The 23,942-nt window shown below is 41.0% G+C and overlaps 1 protein-coding gene across 4 annotated transcripts in view; it reads left to right on the top strand.

Annotated features, from left to right (window-relative positions):
- The first annotated feature begins 980 nt into the window (after positions 1 to 980).
- Positions 981 to 23,942, top strand: part of Usp53 (ubiquitin specific peptidase 53) — a 62,208-nt gene continuing 39,246 nt past the window's right edge. For 2 of the 4 annotated variants that reach the window (XM_076574910.1, XM_006991875.4), the window contains exons 1-3: positions 983 to 1,123; positions 16,420 to 17,080; positions 23,008 to 23,100. In XM_076574910.1, the coding sequence (XP_076431025.1) occupies positions 23,013 to 23,100 (88 nt within the window). In that variant the 5' untranslated portion in view covers positions 983 to 1,123; positions 16,420 to 17,080; positions 23,008 to 23,012. Of the gene's footprint in view, positions 1,124 to 1,362; positions 1,664 to 16,419; positions 17,081 to 23,007; positions 23,101 to 23,942 lie in introns of those variants that run through there. The other 2 variants (XM_042279826.2, XM_076574911.1) reach the window with 2 other exon arrangements.

The following is a 23,942-nucleotide window of genomic DNA, read 5'->3' as shown; positions in this document are numbered from 1 at the left end:
TCTTTTGTGGTCAATGCTCAATAAATTCTCAGTGATCCAATCTCAAGCACAATAAACTCGCTGCATGTCACCCATCAACTTCCAAGGTTTCCTCATCCCATTTCTTCAGATAAAAAGAGTCATCTATGCGTTTACCTAAGTCTATTTTTATCACTATGGTCTACGCCTACCAGCTTTGGAAACATCTTGCAAAACTACATCTACCTTTGAGAGATTTTGATAGCGAGATGGCCGGGCAGGTTTTTTGTTTTGTTTTGTTTTTCCTTTTCACTATCATCCCTAAGAAAAAGTTTTTCAAACAAAAGGCTAGCCTGGTTCTCAACAGCAGCTTGCAACTTAAAACCTGTTCCCCAACACGGAAACGAAACTGCCAAATTTCCTGACAAATATTAACGCCGATTAAGACTTTCATTTTATGAATGGTCACGAAACCACCAGCTAGGGAAAACACATTCGCGCCAACGGGAACCGTTCCACTGCAAACAGACCCGAAGGACTCCAGCAAGCCGTGAGAACCCGGGGGTGCCGGCCCAGCAAGGGCTGGACCCACAGAACCGCGGCTCAGCTCCTGGTGGACCCGGAAACCGCAAACCAAGGCGGGGGGATCAGCAGAACCACCGCGTCCGCTGTGCAAACGGTGCCGGCCCCAAAGCCCACAAGGCTGCTCCCGGGACCGCCACGTCTGTCCGCCCAGCCCGCCCCGCACGCCACCCCCGCGGCGGAGGGAAAAAAACACCTAAAATCCCGTTCTCGCGGGATCTCGCGCCGCGGTTCTGGAGCATCACCCGCAGGAAAGCTGGGAATTCACGTGCGGGGGCGGGGCGCGACGAGGAGGCGGGGCCGGCGCCGGGGGGGCGGAGCATCCTGACGCGAGGGAGGGCGGGGTCCCCAGACCTGTTGATCGCAGGTGTCACTGCCCAGACCGGCCCCTGGGTCTGGGGTGTGCACACGCGCATGCTCTCCGCGGTCGGTCGGGCTGTCGGGCGGCTGGAAGACGGCTGGAGCTGTCCGCCCGTGCGTGTCGCTTCGCCTGTCACGACGTTGTGGGTGTCGGCGTGAGGCGGAGCCGGGGGCCCGCGGGACTGGAAGGCTGCGGCGCTCGCTCGGGAGGTAGAGCTGGGGGGTGAGTCTCGGGAGCCCCAGCTGGGCGGAGAACCCGCGCCCCCCTCGGCCTGGCCGCGCTCGGGCGCGCTGACCCGGGTGGCCGCGGGCCGAGGGCGGGATCCGGCTGGGTCCAAGCTCCTGTCCCTGGAGGTGCAGCCCCGCTGCCGCCAGGGCACTCAGCCTTGCCCGGGGCTCCAGCATGGTCCCGGGGGGAGCAGACTGGATTGGTTGTGCTCGAATCTTGGGTCGGTGGTTTCTCGGTAGCTGGACAGGGATGGACCAAGTTAATGTTTAGCTTCTAAACGGCGCTTTACGGTACCATTAGCCAAACTACTCGTCAGCGGCGCGGGAGAACAGGAAGTGCCTGCACAGGTGTAACTGGGAGGATCGGAAAGCCTGCAATCTGAGCCTGTGTGGAGGTTTTGTTATTCTCCAGAGGTTTGCTTGATCAGTGGTTGCAAAACGTAACCGCAGGTCTTCATCTGTTTGCAGTCTTCCATATCTGGAAATATAGACTCTCTCCCCCCACCCCCATGATATTTTCAAGGCTACTTTTAAGGTACATTGACTGTCAACTTAAGTTCTTTGTGATTAGCAACTGAAGCACTGGGAAAAATGCACGCTGATTTTCACATTAAAAGGTGTAACAAGTGCTGATACAAAGTTAGGATGGAAAGAGTTGGTTAAATTGATAACTTGTCAGGTTTCTCTTGCTTTCAAGCCTGCGATGACGATCCTTCATCCTGTTAAGGAAAAATTGATAGGAAAAAAATGAAGAAAACGTTCCTCAGTAGTAATGTGTGATTTATCTGCTATTGTCAGAATATCTTTTTTTTTTTTTCTCCCAGAGCTGAGGACCGAACCCAGGGCCTTGTGCTTGCTAGGCAAGTGCTCTACCACTGAGCTAAATCCCCAACCCCGTCAGAAGAATTTTACCGTGGATGGGAGCTGTAGTATGAAAAATAAGGGTTTCGCCTTATCTTTTAGAAGCATTTAAAATGAGCTCCTTTGGATAACTTATCTAGGTTCATGATTACTGACTATACACCTACGAAAGCGATTTATTTAGATTGTAAATCAAGCCAATGGTAGTTACATATTTTTCCCCAAAGGGTTAAAAAAACAAGAGACTCTCCCCTCCCCAGCAAGCCTTTTCCTTAGGAATTTTTTTTTTTAATTCATAAAGTTGTAGGTTCTATCCAACTCATGGTACTTGACACTAACCGCTCATTACCATTTTCTCTAAAAGATGTAGATGTCACGTCTTTTTTTTTTTTTTTAATAAAAAGTTTGTCATTTTAGTGCTAGGACACATTTTTTACTTATTCTTGTCCTTTAAAAAGAAAACCCACAATGCCCTTCCAGTTTCAGAATGAACTCTGTCTGATTCAAGATACTTTTTATATTATTTACTGTCAAAAGTTTATTTTCACTAGTGTCAAGAAATGCAGTTTTGGTGTCCGGTGGCTTGGAAGTTTATTCTAATAGGACAAAGTTAAAAAATGAAAAAAAAAAAACTTAATCTATTTTAAGGGGTGTAATGCACTTTTGGAAGCTAAAGTCAGTTGCTCCGTTCCGAGACTTGCTGGAACTCTAGTTGTAGAAGGACTGAATGTTGCTTGCCTCGACAACTTTCTGAAAATGAGTTTTCTCTCCATACAGTGGTCATTTACATTAACTGGCAAAGGTGTTGAGTTACTAAGATACTTAGCAGACTTGTTATTTCACAGGTTTAACTATAAGGTATGTCCTAATTATAGACCCTAATGACAATCTGTAGAAAGCTTGGTAGCTTGTATATTGCATGTGCAAACATTTTGAACACAGTCTGCCAAGGTATGAAGCTCTTCGTGAGATCTTGTGTTAAGGAAGGACATGTGTCATCTTGGAAAAGCAGAAATTAGTGATAATACAAATGTAGTAGAGGTATGGTAGATTATTAACTTTGTATCAAATGATTTTTAAAGTGTTTGTTTACAACGTATGTATATAATAGAAACAAGAAATAAGTATAACTGCTCTACGTTAAAAATCCTTACAAGTTTTTGAAATTTTAAGTAACTTTATATAACACCCTAACATTTGCAAGTTATTGTTCTTTTTTAATAATAGGAATATTATATATACTACATATATAGATAGGATAGGCAAACACATTTGTACTATTCTTTTCCAAGTTAATTCATGTTCTCTACCAATTCTTTATGTGGTCCGTGATCACAGATGTAGTGTTTGCCTATAGTTGAATTAGTTATTTGTTTGTCTTCCTTTGTAGCCTAGGCTAACCTCAGATTTACAGTCCTCCTCCTTCAGCTTCCCAAGTGCTGAGATGATGGGTATGCACCATGATGTAAGGCCTAGGATTGAATTTCAGTACAATTGGTTTTCTGTGTGACTTTGATTTTTTTTTTAAATGTACTTTATTCTTTCAAAAAGATGTTATCAGAGGAGGCTGTATTAGGCCACTAGAAGTGTCCACAGGGCTCAAATTGCCTCATGTGTTCATATTTGTAATCTGGGGGATAAAATTTTATGTAAACATTCACTATTGTAGCGTGTGTGTGTGTGTGTGTGTGTGTGTGTGTGTGTGTGTGTGTGTGTGTGGGCGGGGGGGGGGGGGGGGGGGTTGGTGCTGGGGATTGAACCAGATCCTCACGGTAGGCCAGTGCTGTGATGACAGAGCTTCTACAGCGTCAATCCCACCTTTGCTGTTCGAGTAAATAACATGGCATCCTTTTGATATGAAGTTTTATCATATTGAACAGTAAAAAATAATTACAGGTAGCAGAAGGTTTAAGAAATGTTGGGGTTTTGGTTTTTTTTGTTTTGTTTTGTTTTTTGTTTTTTTCTTGTGTGGGGGTGTCTTTGCCTGTGCACCATCTGTGTGCCTGTTAGCCACAGAGGTCAGAAGCTGGTGTGAATCACCTGGGACTGGAGTGACGGACAGCTCTGGCTGCCATGTGGGTCCTGGGAATCTGAATGTCGATCCTCTGGGAAAGCAACCACTGTTAACTGCGCAACCATCTCTCTCGCCTCAAGAAATACTGTTTCTAGCTTCGCTTTTGAGTTTTTCTGGTTTTTCCCAGTAAACCTTTTCTAACATACTCCATGTACTAGGTACTAGAGATTCAAATATTAATAAAATGTTAAGTAATCATAAGTCAGAATTATTCCTTATTTTTTTTTTGTGGGAGGGGGTGCTTTTTGAGACAAGGTCTTGTTGTATAGTTCAATGTGTTCTGGAATTCAGCATGTTGCCTAAGCGGCCTCAAACCCAGGAGGCTTTAACCTCCTGAGTGCTGTGCTAGTAACCACACCAACCCTGAATTCTTCCTCCTCTAAGTCTCATTTCTGGCTAACCATGCCCTCCTCCCCCCATTGAGTTTCCAAAGTTGAAAGGGTGGTGGGCTAGTTTTTTCCTCTAGTTCCCTTACTTTTGTAAGATTCTACTTCGCTTCCTGTTCTTTCAACTTCCAGCCACTCCACACTGCTGAAGCAGATTCTGATTTGGCAGAGGGTGGTAGGCTCCTTCATCCTTGAGTTACATTTGGAGAGCACTGTGTTGCTATAGCACACAGAGTATCTAAGGGAATCTGAGGCTATGTGCGCCATCATCTTAAGATTTAGATGACCGAGCAGACAAGAGATGCTAAGGCAAACTGGGGAGGGAGCCTTCAGGCCATAGCAGGGCGCCTCTTCTATTACTTTCTCTGGCTAGGTGCATCTTCATGTTATCTTATGAGGTAAGTATCAGAACACGGATTCCATCTTTGTCAAGCGTCAGTCTAGACATTCTTGCCCATCAGTACTTCATGCTTAGGCTCTTTCTGCACATTGAAGCCCTTCTCACCTCTTATAATTTCCCCAATCTTAGATGATTGCTTGAGCCTACAAGATCTCCCCTCCTATATAGTGCCGCCATATAGGCATGGTGTAATACTGTGTCCTTGGGGGCATAGTACTGACACTGACCTAGCTGCCAGAGGTTAGGAGATTGTCCTGTATCTGCAGAGCCTGTATCAGGCTTGTCTGTCCTGCAGCCCATGGGCAGTCTGGGCCCAGCCTAGCTCTGAGTGTGACTGGACATGTTTGTAGATGATAGCATCATATTTCAGTGTCAAAAGGCGGGACGCTGATAGGTGATCTTTGTTAGGAACACTTTTGTGAGGCCTTGTTACTTAGGACTTCTTTCTCCCTCAGATTCAGCCAATGAGTACTGAAGATGCTTGGGATTTGCTTTACATTTTCAGAGAACTGAGAGGAGACAGTTAAAAAAGACACACAGTAGGTCAATTATATAGTGTTTTAGAAGGTAAAAAGTACCAAGGTAGAGAAAAATAGAGCCGGGGAGTTAGGGAGGTAAAGTGGAAGTCATGGTGGTTTGCAACTTTAAATAATTGCAAGCCACATTTAGAAGACATGGCTTTAGAAAGGAGGCAAGGCAAAGCCATGGGGGTCAGGGAAACACGAGTAATTCCAGGCAGCATACCACTGCCAGGCTCTAGAGAGGGGGAGCTTGCTTGATGCCTGTTGGAGAATGACAAGGAGCCAGGCTGCTGGAATGGAAAAAAGCCGAAGGTCAGGTAGCCAGAAGTGAGGTTAGAGGCTAGGATGTAGGTGTATTAATAGAGTTGCTGTAGTGTAAATGTTTGTGAACCCTTCAAATACCTAAGTTGATAGCTAATCCCAATGCAGTAGTGTTAACAGGTGAGCTTTGGGGGAGGTCATTAGGTCAGGAAAGCAAAACGTTCATGAATGAAGAGGCTAGAGTAACCTTGCTCAACTCGTCTCCCATGTGTGGATGAAGAAGAAAGTAAGCACTCACTAGTTGCTGTTATCTTGGTGTGCCCAGCCGTCAAAACTGTGAAAGACAGGTTTGTATTATTTATAATATCTAAACAAAGGTATTTTGTTATAGCAGACAAAGCAACCCAAAAAAACAGGCATAAAATCTTAAAGCTTGATAAGTTAGGCTTCATCAAAATTTAAAACTTCAAAATTAAAGAATTCTTAAAGGTCAACAAGAATTCTTAAAGGCACACAACCCAGTAAGATAATGAGTAGAAGATTGAACGTAATTTTTCCCAAGAGGTATGAAGGCATGTAAGCCTGTGAAAAGTTGCTCAGGATCCCTAGTCTTAGGAATGTGTGTGCCAGCCACATTGTAACAATACAAACCACAGTATCTCTTAAATAAGAGCCATTGAGGTGACTATTGTTGGTGAAGATCTGGTGTAGATGCATCTCTCCAATGCAAGTGTTAGGAATTTAAAACTAGTATTTGAAAGTTTGCAATGCACTTTGGTGATTTTTTTTTTTATGAAGTGAAACATAAGCAGGTATACATTCCAGCAATCCCAGTCTATATATTCTAAGTAGAAATGGGGGAAAAAACAACCAAAAAACAGACTATAAAAGACTTGTGCTCAAATGTTCATGCTTATTTATTTTAACTATAAGATGGAAACAATCCAAAAATATAAATTTTGGTATATTAATTCACAACAACACTACTTAATCATAAAAAGGAGTGAAACAGTTGCTGAAATGTGCAGTAAATTGATGAAACTCAACATTTGTCCAATAGAAATAAACATTATACAATTTCATTTGTGTGCAAGTCTAGAGAATTAAAATTATGGGATCAAAAAGCAGATGCATGTTTACTTCAGCTGGGTGTCATAGTTCTCTATTATGGTGTAACAAATTACCGCAAATTCAGCAATTTAAAATAATTCCTATTAATTGTTCTACAGTTTTTAGTGAGCCAGTCCAGATAGGTTCAACAGGGTCTCTGTCCTTGATTTCCCAAGGCGGAGGGAGGTCAGAGTATCAACTGGGTAGGCTTCTGGCTGGCAGAGTCCTCAGGAAGAATCTGCTAACAGGCAGATTCTTTGCCTTGTAGGACTAAAATCTCGGTTCTTTGGTCCTGAAGCCTCCCCACACTTCTCATGTGGGCTCCACACCCTTGTTACTCTGCAGGAATAAAATCTGTCCACCTTCCCCCTCTCCCCACTCCCCACTCCCCACAAGCTAAAGAGCGTCCTTTTTGCTTTGAAGGGCTCCTATCATTAGATTGGCCCAGCCAAACAAATCTGCTGTCATCATCTGTGTTATAAAACATAGATACCATCAATGGATTGCTCTCACCTGTCTTCATGTTTTGGAGAGTAGGGTGTAAAGTGTGTGAGTAAGTATACGTGTGTTCGTGGATGTACGTGTATGTGTGCACATTATTTTACTTCTGCTCTCCACACTGGCAAAGGTTATGACTGTGAAGAGGCTTGAAAGAGCTTTCAGAGGATTGGAAACAGTTGGCTGTAATAGTGATTACATGTCAAAACTCACTCAGCTGTACATTAGAGGAATGAATTTTACTGACTAACCATAACTCAGAATAGCAGGCTAGTTTTTAAGTCCTAGGTATAAAATTATTAATAGTTGAAATAAATTGATACTGGTGTCATCCAAACTGTTTAATATTTATCTTATTGAATACTAAAACTGATCACAGTATAAGCAGAAGAGAAAAATAAAAGAGGAAGAAAACTATAGTAGTGTGTGTAGAAAGATGGGGATTAATACAAGGCAAGAGTTAATGGCCAGCCCAGCCTTAGACCTTCTTTTCCTGCTTTTTGTTGTTGTTGTTTTAGATTTTCTTGAAGAGTCTTTTTATTTGTTTATTTATTATGTATATAGTGTTCTGCCTACATACCAGAAGAGGGCACCAGATCAAATTATAGATGGTTGTGAGCCACCATATGGTTGCTGGGAATTGAACTCAGGACCTCTGGAAGAGTAACCAGTGCTCTTAACCTTTGAGCCATCTCTCCAGTCCCTGATTTCCTGCTCTTAAGCACTTACTCATTTCCTTACCTATCATTAGTCTATCACAAAATACCCATCTATTATAAACAGCGCTGTACTAAAGTAGCCTGGCAGTCCTGGTGTGAAGTTTGCCAGTTTGATGGGTATATAGTATTGTGTTTCAGTTGGTGATGTTCCAAGGTTGAAGTGTGTGCCTTCTACCCATTTAGTCTTCTCCGTTTGTTAAGTTGTAGTCTTAGACTATATCCCACTCGTATAACTTGTTTTGTTTTTAGCCTTCAGCAGTTCTTTGTGAGTTCTGTTGGTTGTAGTTATTGCAACCTTGCCTCATTTCTTTTTGGAAAGAATGATTGTTTTCTTTTTATTTTTTTTAGTCCTTGGAATTATAGTGATTTGTAATTGGTCTTTTGTCTTCTGTTGCATTCAGAACTTTAAATTTTAGCAGCTTTTAAGCTTGATGTGTATTGCTTTGTCATTGAGTTCTATATATTAACCTCACGTTTTGTTATTTAAAGTGTTGGTTTGTTGTTTACTTCTAATTCCCACAACATTCTCCATGACAATTTGGTGTTGAAATTATTGAGAGTCCCTTTAATTTTGCATGATTCTAACATTGTTGCATTAAATTTCTTTAGATTTAGTTTATCGTTTTGCATTTGTGAACATATATATACATAGATAACTTTATGAATTATATAAATGTGTCTAGCCTACACATCATAGTTATTTTTGGTATTTTCCCTCCTTTTCCCCAGGTTGGTTGAGCAGCCCCATTTCAAATACAAATGAAATTGCTTGGATGTTCATTCACATAAAACATACATGTTCCCACACTTCATTGCTTTACCAAATGGGCTCATTGTTACATAAAAACACTGTTGCTTTTTTTTTTCTCTCTTTAATTTGGCCTCAAGGTTTCTCTAGAGAGTGACTGTAAACAAGCCTTAACCTGAAAGTGCTTTAGGTGATTTGAGTCAGGGGTTCTTATGTATTTCTCATGATATTCTTGTTCTGGAGTATAGCCCAGTAGACTCAGAGAAGAGAGGGCCGGGCCAGCAGGAAAGAGAGGCACCCCTAAGTACGCACCCCCACTAGTGGGTGAGGAACAGGAAGGGAGGACCTGTGGGTTCAAACTTTGAGTGGAGTCCAGGATGCTGTGTAGCGGTGTATTCCACAGTTTGTCCAGTGTTTTGGAAGCAGCCTGCTACATGTTCCATAGTCAAGTCCCACACACCACAGCTGTGAGGTAGACATGCCACTGAGCTGCCCAGTCTTTTCAGAGTGTGAGACCTGAGCAAGTGAAGTGCCTTGGATCTAGCCGCCCCATAAGAAAGTAGTCAGCAGGAAGCAAATGTGTAGGACAGATAAGGACCTGTGTCTACCACACTGGTAAGTGGGAGGAGGTTAGCGAATTAGAGCCGTGGAGGATAAAGAAGCCCCACCTCTCATAGCAGAAAGGCCACTCACGTTGAGAATGGATGCAGAGCCTCTGCAAGTACGTTGTTAGGCTGGTGTGTCTCTGCTGCTGGTGCATGCTTTGGTTTCCTTCGTGATTTACTGCTGCTGCCCGGCACACACGGACGAAGTAATGCTTTTATCCTGCAGTGTTCAACTCTCAGTGTTGGACGTTTGCAGGGGGCAGCCAAGTTTTTGTTGCTGCTGTGGAGGGGTGTGTTGTATGTATGTGTTACGTGTGTGCTGCTGCCTGTGGAGGCCAGAAGAGGGAGTTAGGTACCATGGAGCTGCTGTTATAGGCAGTTATGAACTGCTTGGCTGGGGTGTTGGGAACAGAACTCTGGTCCTCTGAAAAAGTAGCAAGTGTCGTAACTGCTAAGCCATCTTTCCAGTCCTCTTTACATTTTCAATTTTAATGCTTCTTGGCAGATAGCTTTATTGCCAGAGGACATGATAGTAGATGTGTGTGTGTGTGTGTGTGTGTGTGTGTGTGTGTGTGTGTGTGTGTGTGTCTATTTTTAACTAATCAACAATAAAAAGAAAGTACCATTTCTCTTTTATTCCACCAACAAAACTTACTTTTAAGTTTTTTGCCAGGTTGGTAGCTCTTAACTACTGCATGATTTTGTCTCTGAATTGGAGACACTGAAGAATCCTTTCCCAGCTATTCCAGAACAGGACTCAGGACTGAGTGTGCAGTCTTACTCATTGTAGGTCTTGTTCCAGTGAAAGGATATAAAGCAGAGTAAGCACACAGAAAGTGAAGTCTCCAGGGCCTCGTGCTTGTGAGCTGATGCAGGACACCCCTTCCCCCAGCAGTGACTTAGAGTGATGTATAAAACGGCTCCCAGGAAGCCCACCAGAGACTGTTTTACGTTGGTGGGTGGTTACATAGTCATTCTCTACTGAGAATATACCAGACTTCTAGCCTCCCAGAAGGAAAATAGATGTTTGAGATCAGTCATGTTGTCTGTAGTTTAGTGTGGTCTCAGTCCTGTAAGGCAAGGGGGTAAGAGGCCTCTCAAGTTCTCAGAGGCAAGCAGACCAGGGTAAGCCAGACCTGCCGTCTTAGGTTTTCTGGTTTGAAATAGAGTTCATGTACAGTATAGTTCCCTATTTAGAGTACATGCTTATTCATACAAGTGTATGCCCATCACTGTGATTTTAGAACATTTTATCACCTCCAGGAAAAAAGAAAAACAACCTTGTCCCCGTTGGCTGTCACTCCCTTCCCAGACCCAACAGTCTCTGCTCTCCAGTCCTAAGCAACCCCCACGTGCTGTGTGAATGGAATCACATGATGTGGTCTTTTGTGTTTGGTATCTTTCACAGCTTATATCCAGTTTTCATCCATGTAGCATGTTATTAATATTCCATTGTATGACCACATCAAGTTTTGTTTATCCATTTACCCATCAGGCAATGGAATTTGGACTATTTCCACTTTTTGGCTATTATGAAGAGTGTATTATTTCTCTTCTGCATAGCCTCCCCAATACTTACTTAGGCATAGATATAGACTGCCATTTGGAATAAACTCTACCTTTCATTCTTTTGACACATTTTTATTTATAAATTTCCAGCAGCTACAGTCTTCTGTCACATTAGTCTGAAGCTTACCATGTTTGGATATGAAGGGCTATTTCAAAATGTAGTTTATTTTCCTTGTGGCCTGTGATAATTTAGTATTGGGAAGTAATGGTTCTTTGTAAATTAGGTAACCTTTAAATTTGAGTCTAATTCTGGGGCCACTGTCAGTGGGAGAATTCTTATCTCTTTGTTTTTTTTTTTTTTCTTCAACTACTTCGTCTTTTTGTTTTATACTTTTCTTTGGATTAATTTTAGGACTATGTTTTCCTATGCAATTATCTGGACCTTTAAATTTTTAGAGCTATTTTAGAAGTTCTGTTACAGTGTTTTCACTGCTTACATATCCATAGTCTTTTCTCCTTTATCAAGTCTGTTGGTTTTATATCTCCTTTTTCTTTAATCAGCCTCGTGAAGATTTGTCTAATATAGTAGTTTTTGCAGAAACATAGTTATATTCATTCTCTCTCTGACAATTTTGTTCTACTTCTGTCTTTCCTCGTGTTATATTTGGACTTTAAGTTATCCATTTTGCTTGCTCTAAACTCTCAAGTTGAACTCTGAAATACTTCCCTCTTTCTAGAAGTATTTACTCTTTTTGTTTGTTTGTTTGTTTTTTGTTTTTCAAGATGAGGGTTCTCCATGTAGTTTTGGTTCCTGTCCTGGATCTCACTCTGTAGACCAGGCTGGCCTTGAACTCACAGAGATCTGCCTAGCTCTGCCTCCCAAGTGCTGGAATTGTGCGCCACCGCTGCCTGGCTTACTTTTTCTTTCTAGGAATCATTGATAGAATTTTTGAGTACACTCAGCTTCTTGACTTTTAAATCCTGCAGAGAGAGAGAGAGAGAGAGAGAGAGAGAGAGAGAGAGAGAGAGAGAGAGAGAGAGAGAGAGAGATTGTGTGTGTTTGCATTGCTTTTTAGTGCTTTGTATGAACTTAAAAATATTTCTTGTAGTTCTTAGACTTTTATACTATACTCTCCCAACTCTTCCTAGATCCACCTCCTTCCCCACCCATCCAACTTTGTATTGTTGTTGTTTTTAAACCCATCAAGACCAATTTGTGTTCCCTAAATATTCTTGTGTTGCCTTCCTTTGGAGTGTGATCTACTTACCAGGGGCTACATTCTTAGAAAAAATTGACTCTCCCTCTTCCAGAAGCTGTCAGTTGTCAGTAGCTCCTGAGCTAAGGGTGGGACTTCCTGCCCAACTCCCTCTCCATTGTGGATTTGATATTGTTTGAGCTTGCAGAGGTCTGTGTGGACTGTCTCAATTTCTGTGCATTCATATGTGTAGCTTCCTTGCACTGTCCAGAAGATACTGTTTGCTTCAAGTCACAGACCACGTCTGGTTCTTACACACTTTCTTCCACCTCTTCCACAGTGATCACTAAGCCTTTGGAGGGGGTGCAGTATGTCTATTCCATTCAGGGCTGAGTATTTTGGTCCCTTATTCTCTGTACCCTTGCCAGTTGTGGGCCTCAGTGTTAATCCGATCTACTACAAACAGAAGTTTCTCTGATGGAGGTTGAGACTTGAATCAGTCTATGGGTATAACCTGAATTTATTGCTCACAAATATTTTCTTCTCTTCCATTCTTTCTAGTGAGCCATCCTTTCAATTTTTCATTTTTGTTTTGAATTTATACATTATTGTCAACTAGCTGATACTACATTATTTGTCTTAACTCCTTTTTTCATTTTCTATTGTCTTAGGGTTTCTATTGTTGTGAAGAGACACCATGACCACAGCAACTCTTATAAAGGAAAACATTTATTCAGGTGGCTTACAGTTCAGAGGTTTAGTCCATTATCGTCATGGTGGGACGTGGTAGTGTGCAGGCAGACATGGTGCTGGAGTGGGAGCTGAGAGTCTACATCTCAATCTGCAGGTGACAGGAAGTGGACTGACTCTACATTGAGCCAACCTTGAGCCAAGGAGGCCTCAAAGATAACCCCCAGATAACCCCCACACTGACATACCTACTCCAACAAGGCCGTACCTCCTGATAGTGCTGCTGTCTATGAGCTTCGACGAAGAAATTACATTAAAACTCTCCCACTTATGTTATAGAGGGTTCAGTTCCCTACCTTTTTGTTTTTTGTTATTTGCTTTTTTTACGTATTTATTTCTTTATGTATTGAGAGAGAGAGAGATTTCACATATATGAATGTCTCAGCACACATGTACATGTGTGGCGGTCAGAGGACAACTTAAGGGAATTGATTCGTTCTTTCTACCATGTGTATTCCAGGGATCAAACTCAGGTTGTCAGACTTGTTGGCAAGCACCTTTAACCGCTGATCCATCTCACTGGCCTGCATTTGCTGTGCTCACATTTTCTAAGAGTCCAGTAATATTCACTTGAGGAGTACCAAGTCATAGGCTAGTCCTGTTTGTTGTGGTGAAGCAAGGTGACAAGGCTCTAATTTGTGTGTGAGCTGATATCAGGGTGTAGAGAGGAGACGGAGGGACTTCAGTGATGAAGTCTGAGAATTCATTCCCAAGGAGCTCCTTATTGCCTGCTCACAGGAATGGCAGTGTAGAACATAATCTCTGCAGTAGGGCAGGACGGAGCACAAAGGCCTTTGCCTGTTCTAGTCACCACTTCACAAACAGGCTTTGCTGTAATACAGTCTTGATGGAAAATCGCCCTCACCCCCCCCACTCCCCCCCCCACCCCCGGCACTGGGTCGCTTTACTTTCCTGTCTTTGAATTGTGTGGGTTCAGAGTTCTCTGGAATAGGAAGGTGACAACTAGAAATGTCTTTCATGGTCTGTAGTATTTGGCGCTTTCCATCTCTTAGCTGCTTCCTCCTATAGGAGCCAGTCACTTTGGTATTCCCAGACTTTCTCCCTGTTTTTCATTAAAGTGACTAACCTATGTCTGACCTTTAGGGATAGGTTAGAGCAGTGGGTCTCAACCTTCCTAATGCTGCGACCCTTTAATATGGTTTCTCATGTTGTGGTGAGCCTAACCATAAAATTATTTAATTGCTACTTCATAACTGTAATTTTGCTACTGTTAAAAATCATAGTGTAAATTTTTGTATTTTCCAAATGTCTTAGGTGACCCATGTAAAAGGGTCATTTGACTCTCAAAGGGGTCATAGCCCACAGGTTGAAAACCACCGAGTCAGAGGAAAGACTGGAATACATACATGTCTGACATCTTACACAGGAATGGAAGGCACAGCATTGTTAAAGTATCTGTGTCTGTGCCCCTCACAAACCTGAGTTCCTAGATTGTTTCACATATCTTACTTCATGGTATAGAATTGGTGGCAATTAAGTTTTGGTGAAAGAATAGAATTCTGAAAGGATTTTCCATTAAAAATAGAAATTTATGGGCTGGGGAGATGGCTTAGTAATAAAAATGCTACAAGTGTGTAGACCTTCGTTTGAATCTCCAGAACCCACATAAAAGTTGAACATGTAGCCCAAGTGTTGAATCCTCAGAGAGCTGAGAGGCAGAGACAGGGGAATTCCCAGAAGCTCACAGGCCAGCTAGTCTGGCCTACATAGCAGAAAAACAATAACAGGACTGTCTTGAGCAAGGCAGAAAGCACAGACCAAGACCAGACACACACACACACACAAAATATTTAAAATAAAAATAGAAATCTGCTGCTGTAATAATTACTTCGTATAGCTGTGATAAAACACCATGACCAGTGCAGCTTACAGAAGGCAGGGCTAATTGGGGCTTACAGTTCCAGAGGGAAAGCAGTACATCACTATCATGATGGGGAATATGGTAGTGGACAGGCAGGCATGGCAGAGCAGCTGAGAGCAGTCACATCTTGATCCACTACAGGAGGCAGAGAGAGTTAAGTGGGGATGATAGGGCATTTGAAACCTCAAAGCCCACCCTCAGTGACACATCTCTTTCAATAAATCCACACCTCTTACTTCTTCCCAACTGGGACCAAGTATTCAAACTTGTGAGTCTTTGGGGGCCATCCTCATACAGTCACCACAGCTACCAATAAATAGCTCCCTTAATGCTGTAAAAATATGGTTGAGTTTATTAAAAATAGTAGATGTGATATGTTTCCGAATTATTTAGATCTCCTTAAGAGGAAGTTGCAAACTATAGAGTTAAATAGAGGAAAAAGCTAACATACTTTATAATTTTAAAACTGTTTAGTCTCATTAGGCAGGACAGTTACTGTTAACCCATTTATGAGGTGAACAAGCCTTGACTCTGGAATGGGAAGAGTGTACCTGAGAGCAGGCAGCTGGTCGACTGTCCTGGAAACAAGATCTGTTGACTGATTCTTTAGAGACTGGTGCTTTCTTCTTTATTCTCCGTTTGTTACCTGAGTGGGTATTTGATCAGTGCTAGCAGACTGACCTCATCTCTCATCTTTTGTGTGCTGTGAAGGTGGACTTCAGTGACTGTCACCTGGAGTTTAACCCGGCAGTTGTTAAGACCCCGTGCATGTGTGTGTGTGTGTGTGTGTGTGTGTGTGTGTGTGCGTGCGTGCGTGCGTGCGCGTGCGGTCTCTTTCCTGTGGTCCCTTTGCACATGCTTTCCTCCTCAGCACTTCCCCTGCTTCACTGGGCTTCTTCCTGTTCCTCTACTGTACCAGATATGATCCAGCTTCAGAACCTGAAATTGCTGTCCACATTAACTGGGGTTCTTCCCCTCAGGTGGCTTTCCCTTCTTCCAATCTTGAAGTAGATATAAGCTTCTTAGTGAGTCGTTTCTCATGGTCTTGCTTAAAATGTAAGGTGCACATCCCATCCTGCTTCCTTACCCCTCCGCAATTAATGCTTAACACAGCTCTTCCAGGGCACTCTATAATGAATGTGTTGACATTGCATGAAGCAATGTCTGAGCTGCTTCACTGTGTTAGCTCAGTGCTCAGTACAGCTCATGACTGGTAAGTGTTTGTTAAATGAAGGAGTGCAAGAAGGAAATTCAGTTAATTAAACAAAATGTTGATAGTGAGGACTTGGTTTTTAATTCGGAGTTGAATCTGTAAAGTCCATTAAAACAGGAGCATACATTTGTGGGAAAAAAATGGAGTACTTCACTAGAGGTTTTTTATCTATTCTGGTTTGTCAGTTATGATATCAATTTACGTAAACTCTAACTTTCATAGAAAAATAGTCTGTTTATAGACTACATATTTATTTAATACAATAATTTATTGTTGGCAAATGCAGAATACCACCTCAGATCTAACTTAGTTTTTTCAGAGAATATTTTTCTTATGAGACCTTCCTCTGAACAATGCAGTCTTAGGATAGGTAGTGATTAATGTTCTATCAACTTAAAAAAAATCTAAATGACATGTTTTCATTTTCATATTTCAGAATGCTATTCCAATCCTTCTGATGATGAATTGTAATTCTTTATTCAGCGATTGTGTGAAATAGTGAGAAAGTTTTGATCAGCTTTTATTTAAACATTTCTTCTTCTTTTTTTTTTTTTGTAGACCTTCTTTGAGGTTACACCAATGAATCTGGAGTCACCTTTAATAAATTCACCTGGATCAGAGAGCAGCTGCGTTATTAGAGAAACATAAAGAAGCAGATGACCAGAGGAACCCCGCAGATGCCAGCTCTGCACCTTGGACCTTCTCTGTATAGTTGTAGCCCATCGGGACTAATGACTTACACATTAAAGAAAATGATCCACTCATCATATTATTTTTAGCAATTGAAATTATTTTTCATCAATATGTACAACTTATAAAATTTAAGAGTTATCAAACCTATAAGGCTTTGTTTAAAATAGCTTGCATTTTAGCACTCAGAACTTCAACATTTACTTTTTCTTATCAAAGTCCTCAGAAATGTAGACTATCAGTAAAGATATGGACTTGGAAGCATTTAATTTTATCGTGGACTGCAGTGGGTTTAAGTGGACAACTCAAGACATCACCCATTTTATTGTCCAAAATACCACATGAGCTTATTACTTAGCTTTAATGCAAAAGAAGTTGCTTGAAAATGGCCTGGGTAAAGTTCTTACGGAAACCTACTGGTAATCTTGGAAAAGCCTATCAGGCTGGAAGTTTGCTGTCCCTAGCCCCTACTGTAGGCTTATTAAATGAACCAGGACAAAACAGCTGCTTCCTTAATAGTGCTGTGCAGGTAAGAACATTAAGCACTTGTTTCAGTCTTTAAAGTATATCTAAGGGACTCTGCTGTTTAATGATTCTTTTAACTCCTCATTGACTGGAATGACTTCTCTGTGTGTGTTGGGGTTGTATGTGTACCTGTTTTTATATCCATGAGCATGCAGGTATACATGTGTGCACATGTATAGAGGTCATACATCAGGTCTCATTCCTCAGCTGCTTTCCACCACATTTTTTGAAGCATGGTCACTCACTGAACCTGCAGCTCATCCATTCAGCTAGGGTAATGAATTGAGCTTCAGGGAACTGTCTGTTCTTCCTCTTTCGCCAGAGCTGGGGTTACGTTCATGTTACCGTAGTTGGTTTCTGCATGGGTCCAGGGCTCCGAACTCAGGTCCTCAGGCATGCATGACAAGCACTTTACCAACTGAGCCTTCTGCTCAGCCTTGGGATACCTTCGTGTACCTTAATGACACACAAGACAATCTTGCTGAACATTCTGAGTTAGTTTATAGTAATTGGAAATGATGTTTCTCTACAGAATGATACTTTTGCTCTGATATGAAGAACATTTTTATTCATAATGCTTACTAAATTAAGAATATCTTAAATGAACATTTTTGCTTTAATTAGCTAACACTCTCCTGCATCTTCTTATAAAAATAAGTCTAGGGTAGATCCCAGTAGATGGGATAAAAAGAAATGAGCTGCTTAGATTGAAATAATGCAGATTTATTTTATTTCCATAGTTCAGCTCCCTTCACCTCACAGTGACCCTTAAATTGCCTCTGGAATTATAATTTGAGTATCACTGTTTAAGATTAACTAAAGATTATTTCATCTATTTCATACCTTTTTAAAATTATTTCAATAAATGTGTAAAATTTGCTATTTTAAATAATCTTTCTTCTGTATAATATGTTTTACTTTTTTATCAGTTCCAGATGTTTTCTTCTGAACACTAACGGTAGACAGAGCGATATCCAGTTTGTTTAATGAATATACACATCTGTGATATGCCGCACGCTCCAACCTCTGAATCCCCTTGTTCCCAGTTGCCTTCTACCTGGAACAGATGTCTCCCCTGAAGGTTCTTTACCTCACCCAGGAAAGGGAGCCAGAGGCATTAAGAACATTGATTCTAGTTCACTTTGCACCTTAAACACAGTGTTCCACTTAGCTCAGATGTTCTGTTGGTCTTGTTAAGAGAAAAGAAAATACTTACTAAATGGCAGTGGGTATGAGGAAATCCAAGCACCACATGCCTTCATTGGGTCCAACTGTCAATTCAATTCAGGTCTTTTCCTGTTTTCTACTTTACATTTTTCCTTTTCTTTAGTTCCCACAATTTGTGTATGTGTGTCAGGGGAGGGGTGGGAGGGTGTAGGGGGTGTGGTTTAGGGAGACAAAAGCATGTTATAACAACAAATTCCAAGTATGGAAATGTTTGTAGTCAAGAAAGTAGAAATATTCTCTTGGTAATGTATTTTCTTTTTAAATGGACATTCCATGGAGCTTTGCTATATAGTGTTTGTTTATAGTACTTCCTGCTACATTAAATGGAACCACCTTTCAATGTAGAATCTTTTTTTTTTCTGCTTGAAGGACCTTTACTAACTTTTTTTTAATAGTGCTGGCCTGTTAGTAATGTATTATTCTAGTTTTTGTATGTTTGAAAAAAATATTTCATTTATGTTTGAAAGATTAATGGATTAAAGCTGAGTGTGGTGGTGCATGCCTTTAATTTCAGTTCTTTGGAGGTGGAGACAGGAAGATCAGGACTTCCAAGACCAGCCTTAGTTGTATCACAAATGGGGAGACGAGACAGCCCTCCCAGTGCCTCCTGTAATTTTCTTTCTGTATGCTCACTGTTTCTATGAAAACCGGTTGTTCTGATCTTTGCTTTTTTGTGTGTCATGTGCCCTTTCCTTTGCCCACTCCTAAGGTTTTTCCTTATCCCTGGTTTAAAACATTGTGTCTACGGTTTTCTTAGTGTCATTCGGGGTTGAGTTTGTTGAGTCTTAAAGCTGTCAATTTGTCATTTTAATCAAATTTGGAATCATTTTTTTTTATTGGTTCAGGCAGTTGTCCTGTCTGTCCCTCCTTTGGAGGGCTCCAGTTAGGTGCATGGCTGTTTCAAGTGACCCTCAGCTCACGCAAGCGCCCTTCATTTTCTTAGTCTTTTCCCTCTGGGTCATTCCGTGTGGTTCTCTTTCTGTATCTTGAAGTCCTTTGTCTTTGCAATGTCTAATCCGTTTGTGGTACTGTATTTCTATCTCAGACATTGATTTCCATTAGTAAACATTTGATATGTGTCTTCCTGGCTCAGCATCATGTGTTCAGTCTTAGCCTCTAGTCTTTGAATCGGTTTCCTGTGCTTGTCTACTAATTTTGTTTTGTTTGTGTGGTGGGGGATGGGTGTTTCCCCTCTTTTTTTTTTTTTGCCTTGCTTTAATGTTGACTAATTTTTATTGGATGTCACAGAAGTTTCACCTTGTAGGGTTATAGATATTTCAGGATTCCTAAAGATAATTTTGAACTTTATTCTGGAGCAAGATTAATTTTGTTGAAAACAGTCTGATCATTTTGGTGTTCAGGTTTCTTGGACAAGGAGAGTTTTATCTATCTACTCCTAAGGTTAATTTCTTTTCGGAGGCTTCTTTTCTTCAGCCAGTACTCTGTGAACTTAAGTTTTCTACCTTGACTGTTTGGTGGATAGATGGATAGGGGGTGGTGGATAGGTCTCATCCTGGTCCTCCATGAGCTCTGAGCATGATTTCTTCTAGTTTGGGTGTTTCATTTTCTGGGTCAAGAGGACTTCCCCGTTGTACTTACTGGAATACTTGGAGGGTGCCTGTGTAGTCCCTGGTGAGGACTCGGCATCACTCCACCCGACATGCCCTAGCAGCCTGCAGTGCTCAGCTCTTGCTACAGGCCATTTTGCAAAGCCAGTTCTCACTGACAAAACAGCTACTCAAGTAGACTTTCTGTCAGAAAACGTCTTGTTAATAATCAGTTTCATGGCTATTTTTAAAGCTTCCTCAGAAATAAATTGAGGAATACATCTTGTGAGGCCATACCAATTTCAAATGCAGCTATGAAAAGGTCTGGGTCCAATATAAAGCAGAAAATGAGTTTATATACCTTTTCTCCGTTTTCAGTATATTTTTATAGTGTTTTAAAGTGAGGAATAGGATCAAAGTTTATATTCCTTTGTTAAACTTATATGATTATATGCATGGATTTGGGGGCTTACTTAGGCTGTTTTGTATAAATGTAAAAAACTGCATACATTTTTTAAGGGTTCATGTTAAATACAGGCAAGAGATTAGAAAGGAGTATATATCACTAAAAACAATTAGCTGAGATTTATTTTGTAACAGGTGATAAGATATAATTTTGTCAAAGAGGATAAGGGTAAATTATAATTTAGATAATTTTGTGATAAGGATTTTTAAGGCTTTATACTGTGTTGAATACAGAAAAAAATTAATATTTTTTGAAAATTTCATATATATACAATATATTCTTATCATATCCATCCCCCCGCTATCTTCCTCCAGTTTCCCTGAGACTCCCAGTTTCATGACATCACCCTCTTCCTCTCCTCCTTAGTCCATATAGTACTGACCATATATACATGGGTTCAGGCCATTCACTGTGGCATGAGCAACCTACTAGAGACCACTTCCCCCCCAACCCCCAAAAGTGACTCTTCCTCAGCAACCATCAGTTGTCAATAGCTTCTCTGCTGGGGGGTTGTGACTCCAGTAGCTCCTTCCCTATTCATGCCAGAAGTTTTACTAGCTTGATCTTATAGATATTCTTTGAAGACTACCACAGGTACTGTGAGATGACATTTGCAAAAACCATGTCATATCCAGAAGTCTGCATTTCAGAGTTGTCTTCCTCATCTGGCAGCTTAGTACTGGCTATTATTTACCCTTGGTACATTGGCCAGATAATGAGTCTCTGCATTAATTGTTACCCACTGCAAAAAGAAACTTCCCTGAGAGCAACACTAATCTGTGGGTACAGACTTAGATATTAGAAGTCAATTTGACAACATAGCCATTTAATATGAGTTTTCCTTACGGTAGGGCCTATGATATCCCTAGTCATGGCGTTTTGACAAGTTTACAGAACCAGGCATGAAATGGAGCAGACCTTGTATCCAATCAGAAAATAGTTGGTCACTCTAATAGCTGCCATGCCATTATTGCACAAGTGCACTCAATGTGCCAGGCAGATCAATATTGTAACTAGAAGGGTCCAGTAAGACTGATGATGTCTTTCCTCCCCTCGTTAGTCTGTATAGTACCTTCCAGCACTATGAAAGCTAGCCAGGAGGGAGAAGGGTCCCTAGTCTGTCATGGTGATTTCTCTGTGTCCTGCAATGGAAGTGAGTGGTGTCTTCATCTAGTTATGGTGGGCAACCAAAAGCCATGATAATATTATGCCTATGTATTTTGGGGTGCCTCTAGGGACTCCCTGACTAATCGGTGGTAGGGAGACATCCATGCCTGGCACTGAGATTGGCATTAAGTAATCTCTTTTGGGAACAGCATTGGAGCCCACCTGTGGAGGGTACTTCTGTTTAAATTCTTAAAAAAATAAACTTGAAAGACATTATTGGTCTTATGAACAGAGTCTAGAGGGTGTCCTATTAACTGAATAATCTAAAATTTTCATGTGACAAGAAAACATATAGTTAAAACACCTTTGCATGTTAGTGTGCTGGTAAAGTCTTTAAGTTAGAAGCAGGTATATTTAATAGCTAACATTTGCTGTGCACTTATGTACTAGATCCTTGCTGACTATTACATATACTGTTTCATTTAACTTTCACAGCGTTCAGAGATAGATGCTACAGTAAACGTTCTGTCTGTCAGCTAAAGAGCTGCTCAACAGAAGAGCTGGAGCTGGAACCCAGGCCGTCCATCTGCCTTCAGAGCTTGTGTTACCAGACACTTTTCTGTCGTTAATCTTCACTGTCTTTGTTGAGTCCTTTGAAAATGGATACCAATCTTGTATTTTTGTGATATGCTAAGAGATAATATGTAAAAAGGTTAAATTCTACCAAATATTTTGGAAAACACTCATTTTGTTTTTATTAACTTTTTACTAATACCTTGTTTTTAGTCAAGAGAATTTAGATGTTTTAGATACAGGGAACCTGGATGACCTTTTTGCTATAATTGCTTGTATACCAGTTATGTGTCAGGCTCTGCTGTACTCCCTTTATTTCTTGTATATTTAATCTTTGCAGGAACTGTATGAGACAAGCAATACTGCTTATTTTACTGTGTAGAATCCAGGTTTTACAAAAATGGATTTTAGGCAGTGGACTGATTTATTTCAATTCTTAGACTTGGCTGTCTGCCTTTCTCTACTAGCAAGTGTCTAAAAAGTAATTACAGCAAATATGCTCACTGCTTGACTTCCACTTTATCCTGTCCCCCATTACTACAAGGTTCTTCCATTTAGTATGAGTGACCACACACATACCTGGTCGCCCATTCTTGGCAAGACGCCCTGACCACTATTTAGTACATCCTAGCTTTAAAGTCTAATTCTATTTCCTTCCTAGGTTTCCGGTGGTTCTAAGTATTATAACCTCTTCCTCTTTCATGTCTCTGCCAAGTTCTCCCCGTAGTATCCCATGTTTCCTGTCTGACAAGATCCTTAACTGAGAACATATTTTTTTTTTTTTTTTTTTTTTGGTGGTCTGTGCCTGCTGTGGCTTTTCGTGTGAATCAATAGGAATTTCTTCTATGTAGTGTTGGGCTTCCCATTGTTTCTAGTCATTATGCAAGTCCATTTATGTACAGGGGTTAAAGGAGTCATTTACTACTTTACTGCTTTTAAAATGTCAAAATATGCCTTTTTTTCATAGTGAGAGCAATCTCATTCTGTTTTTCATTCAAATCTGTTTTTTAGGTTTTATGGCAATTAGATATATTCCGAAGAAGTTTGAGAGTTCTGACTGGACATGTTTGTCAGGGAGATGCCTGTATATTTTGTGCATTGAAGGTAACTATTTAATAATTATTGCTGTTACTTCAAAATTTTAATTTTGATGGCTGCTTAGTTTGGTTGCGACTGAGGTTTATTGTCAAATGACTTACAGTTTTGAAGATGAATTTTAAAATATGACAGGATTTTGTCTTCTGATATTGTGTTAGACAATTAAAAATTAATGTTTTAAGTAATATGAAACTTGAGAATATTTTTCTTTGTGTTGTAGTTATGGTTCAGTTGTTTTAATGAATGTGTTTTGGGCAGTTACTGAGTTCTAGGTGCTGCTCTCATTATTGGGTGGCACAGTGAGCATAACCTGGGTTAATACAGTGAGCATAATTTGTAATAATCCATTTTCTCCCCCCCCCCCTTGGGATGTGGAAGCAGGTAAATTTCAAGTTCAAAGCTGCCCTGAGCTACGTAGTTAGATCCTGTTAACATAAACAACAACAACAAAAACCCATTCTTATGGACCCTATAAAGCCTTTTGTGGGGTAGGAAACAATGTGTACGCCAAATGTAGAGTATGTTAGGTGATAAAAAAGGACATGAATGGCCAAGGAGGAAATGCTAACCAGAGAAAGAACTAGAAGTACATGTGACTTGAGACCTAGAAGAGGTGATGGAGTTCAGTAAAGGGCCTTGTAGGGGAAGAACCTTCTAGGCAGACATAGAAGCAATTTCAAAATGTTCCGTGAACACCAAAGACGTCTGGGCACCAGAAGCGTTGAGAGCAAGAGACATGGGTGAGAGATGGGCCTCGGGGGTAAGGGGAGTTCTGTGGCCCGGGCGGCGGGAAGGGTGGCTCAGTTTGTTGTGCAGGCAGGAGGACTTGAATTTGCATTGACCTATAA

The sequence above is a fragment of the Peromyscus maniculatus genome, chromosome 6, assembly GCF_049852395.1.
Source record: "Peromyscus maniculatus bairdii isolate BWxNUB_F1_BW_parent chromosome 6, HU_Pman_BW_mat_3.1, whole genome shotgun sequence".
Taxonomy (NCBI): Eukaryota; Metazoa; Chordata; class Mammalia; order Rodentia; family Cricetidae; genus Peromyscus; species Peromyscus maniculatus.
This window is presented reverse-complemented; position numbering and strand designations above follow the sequence as displayed.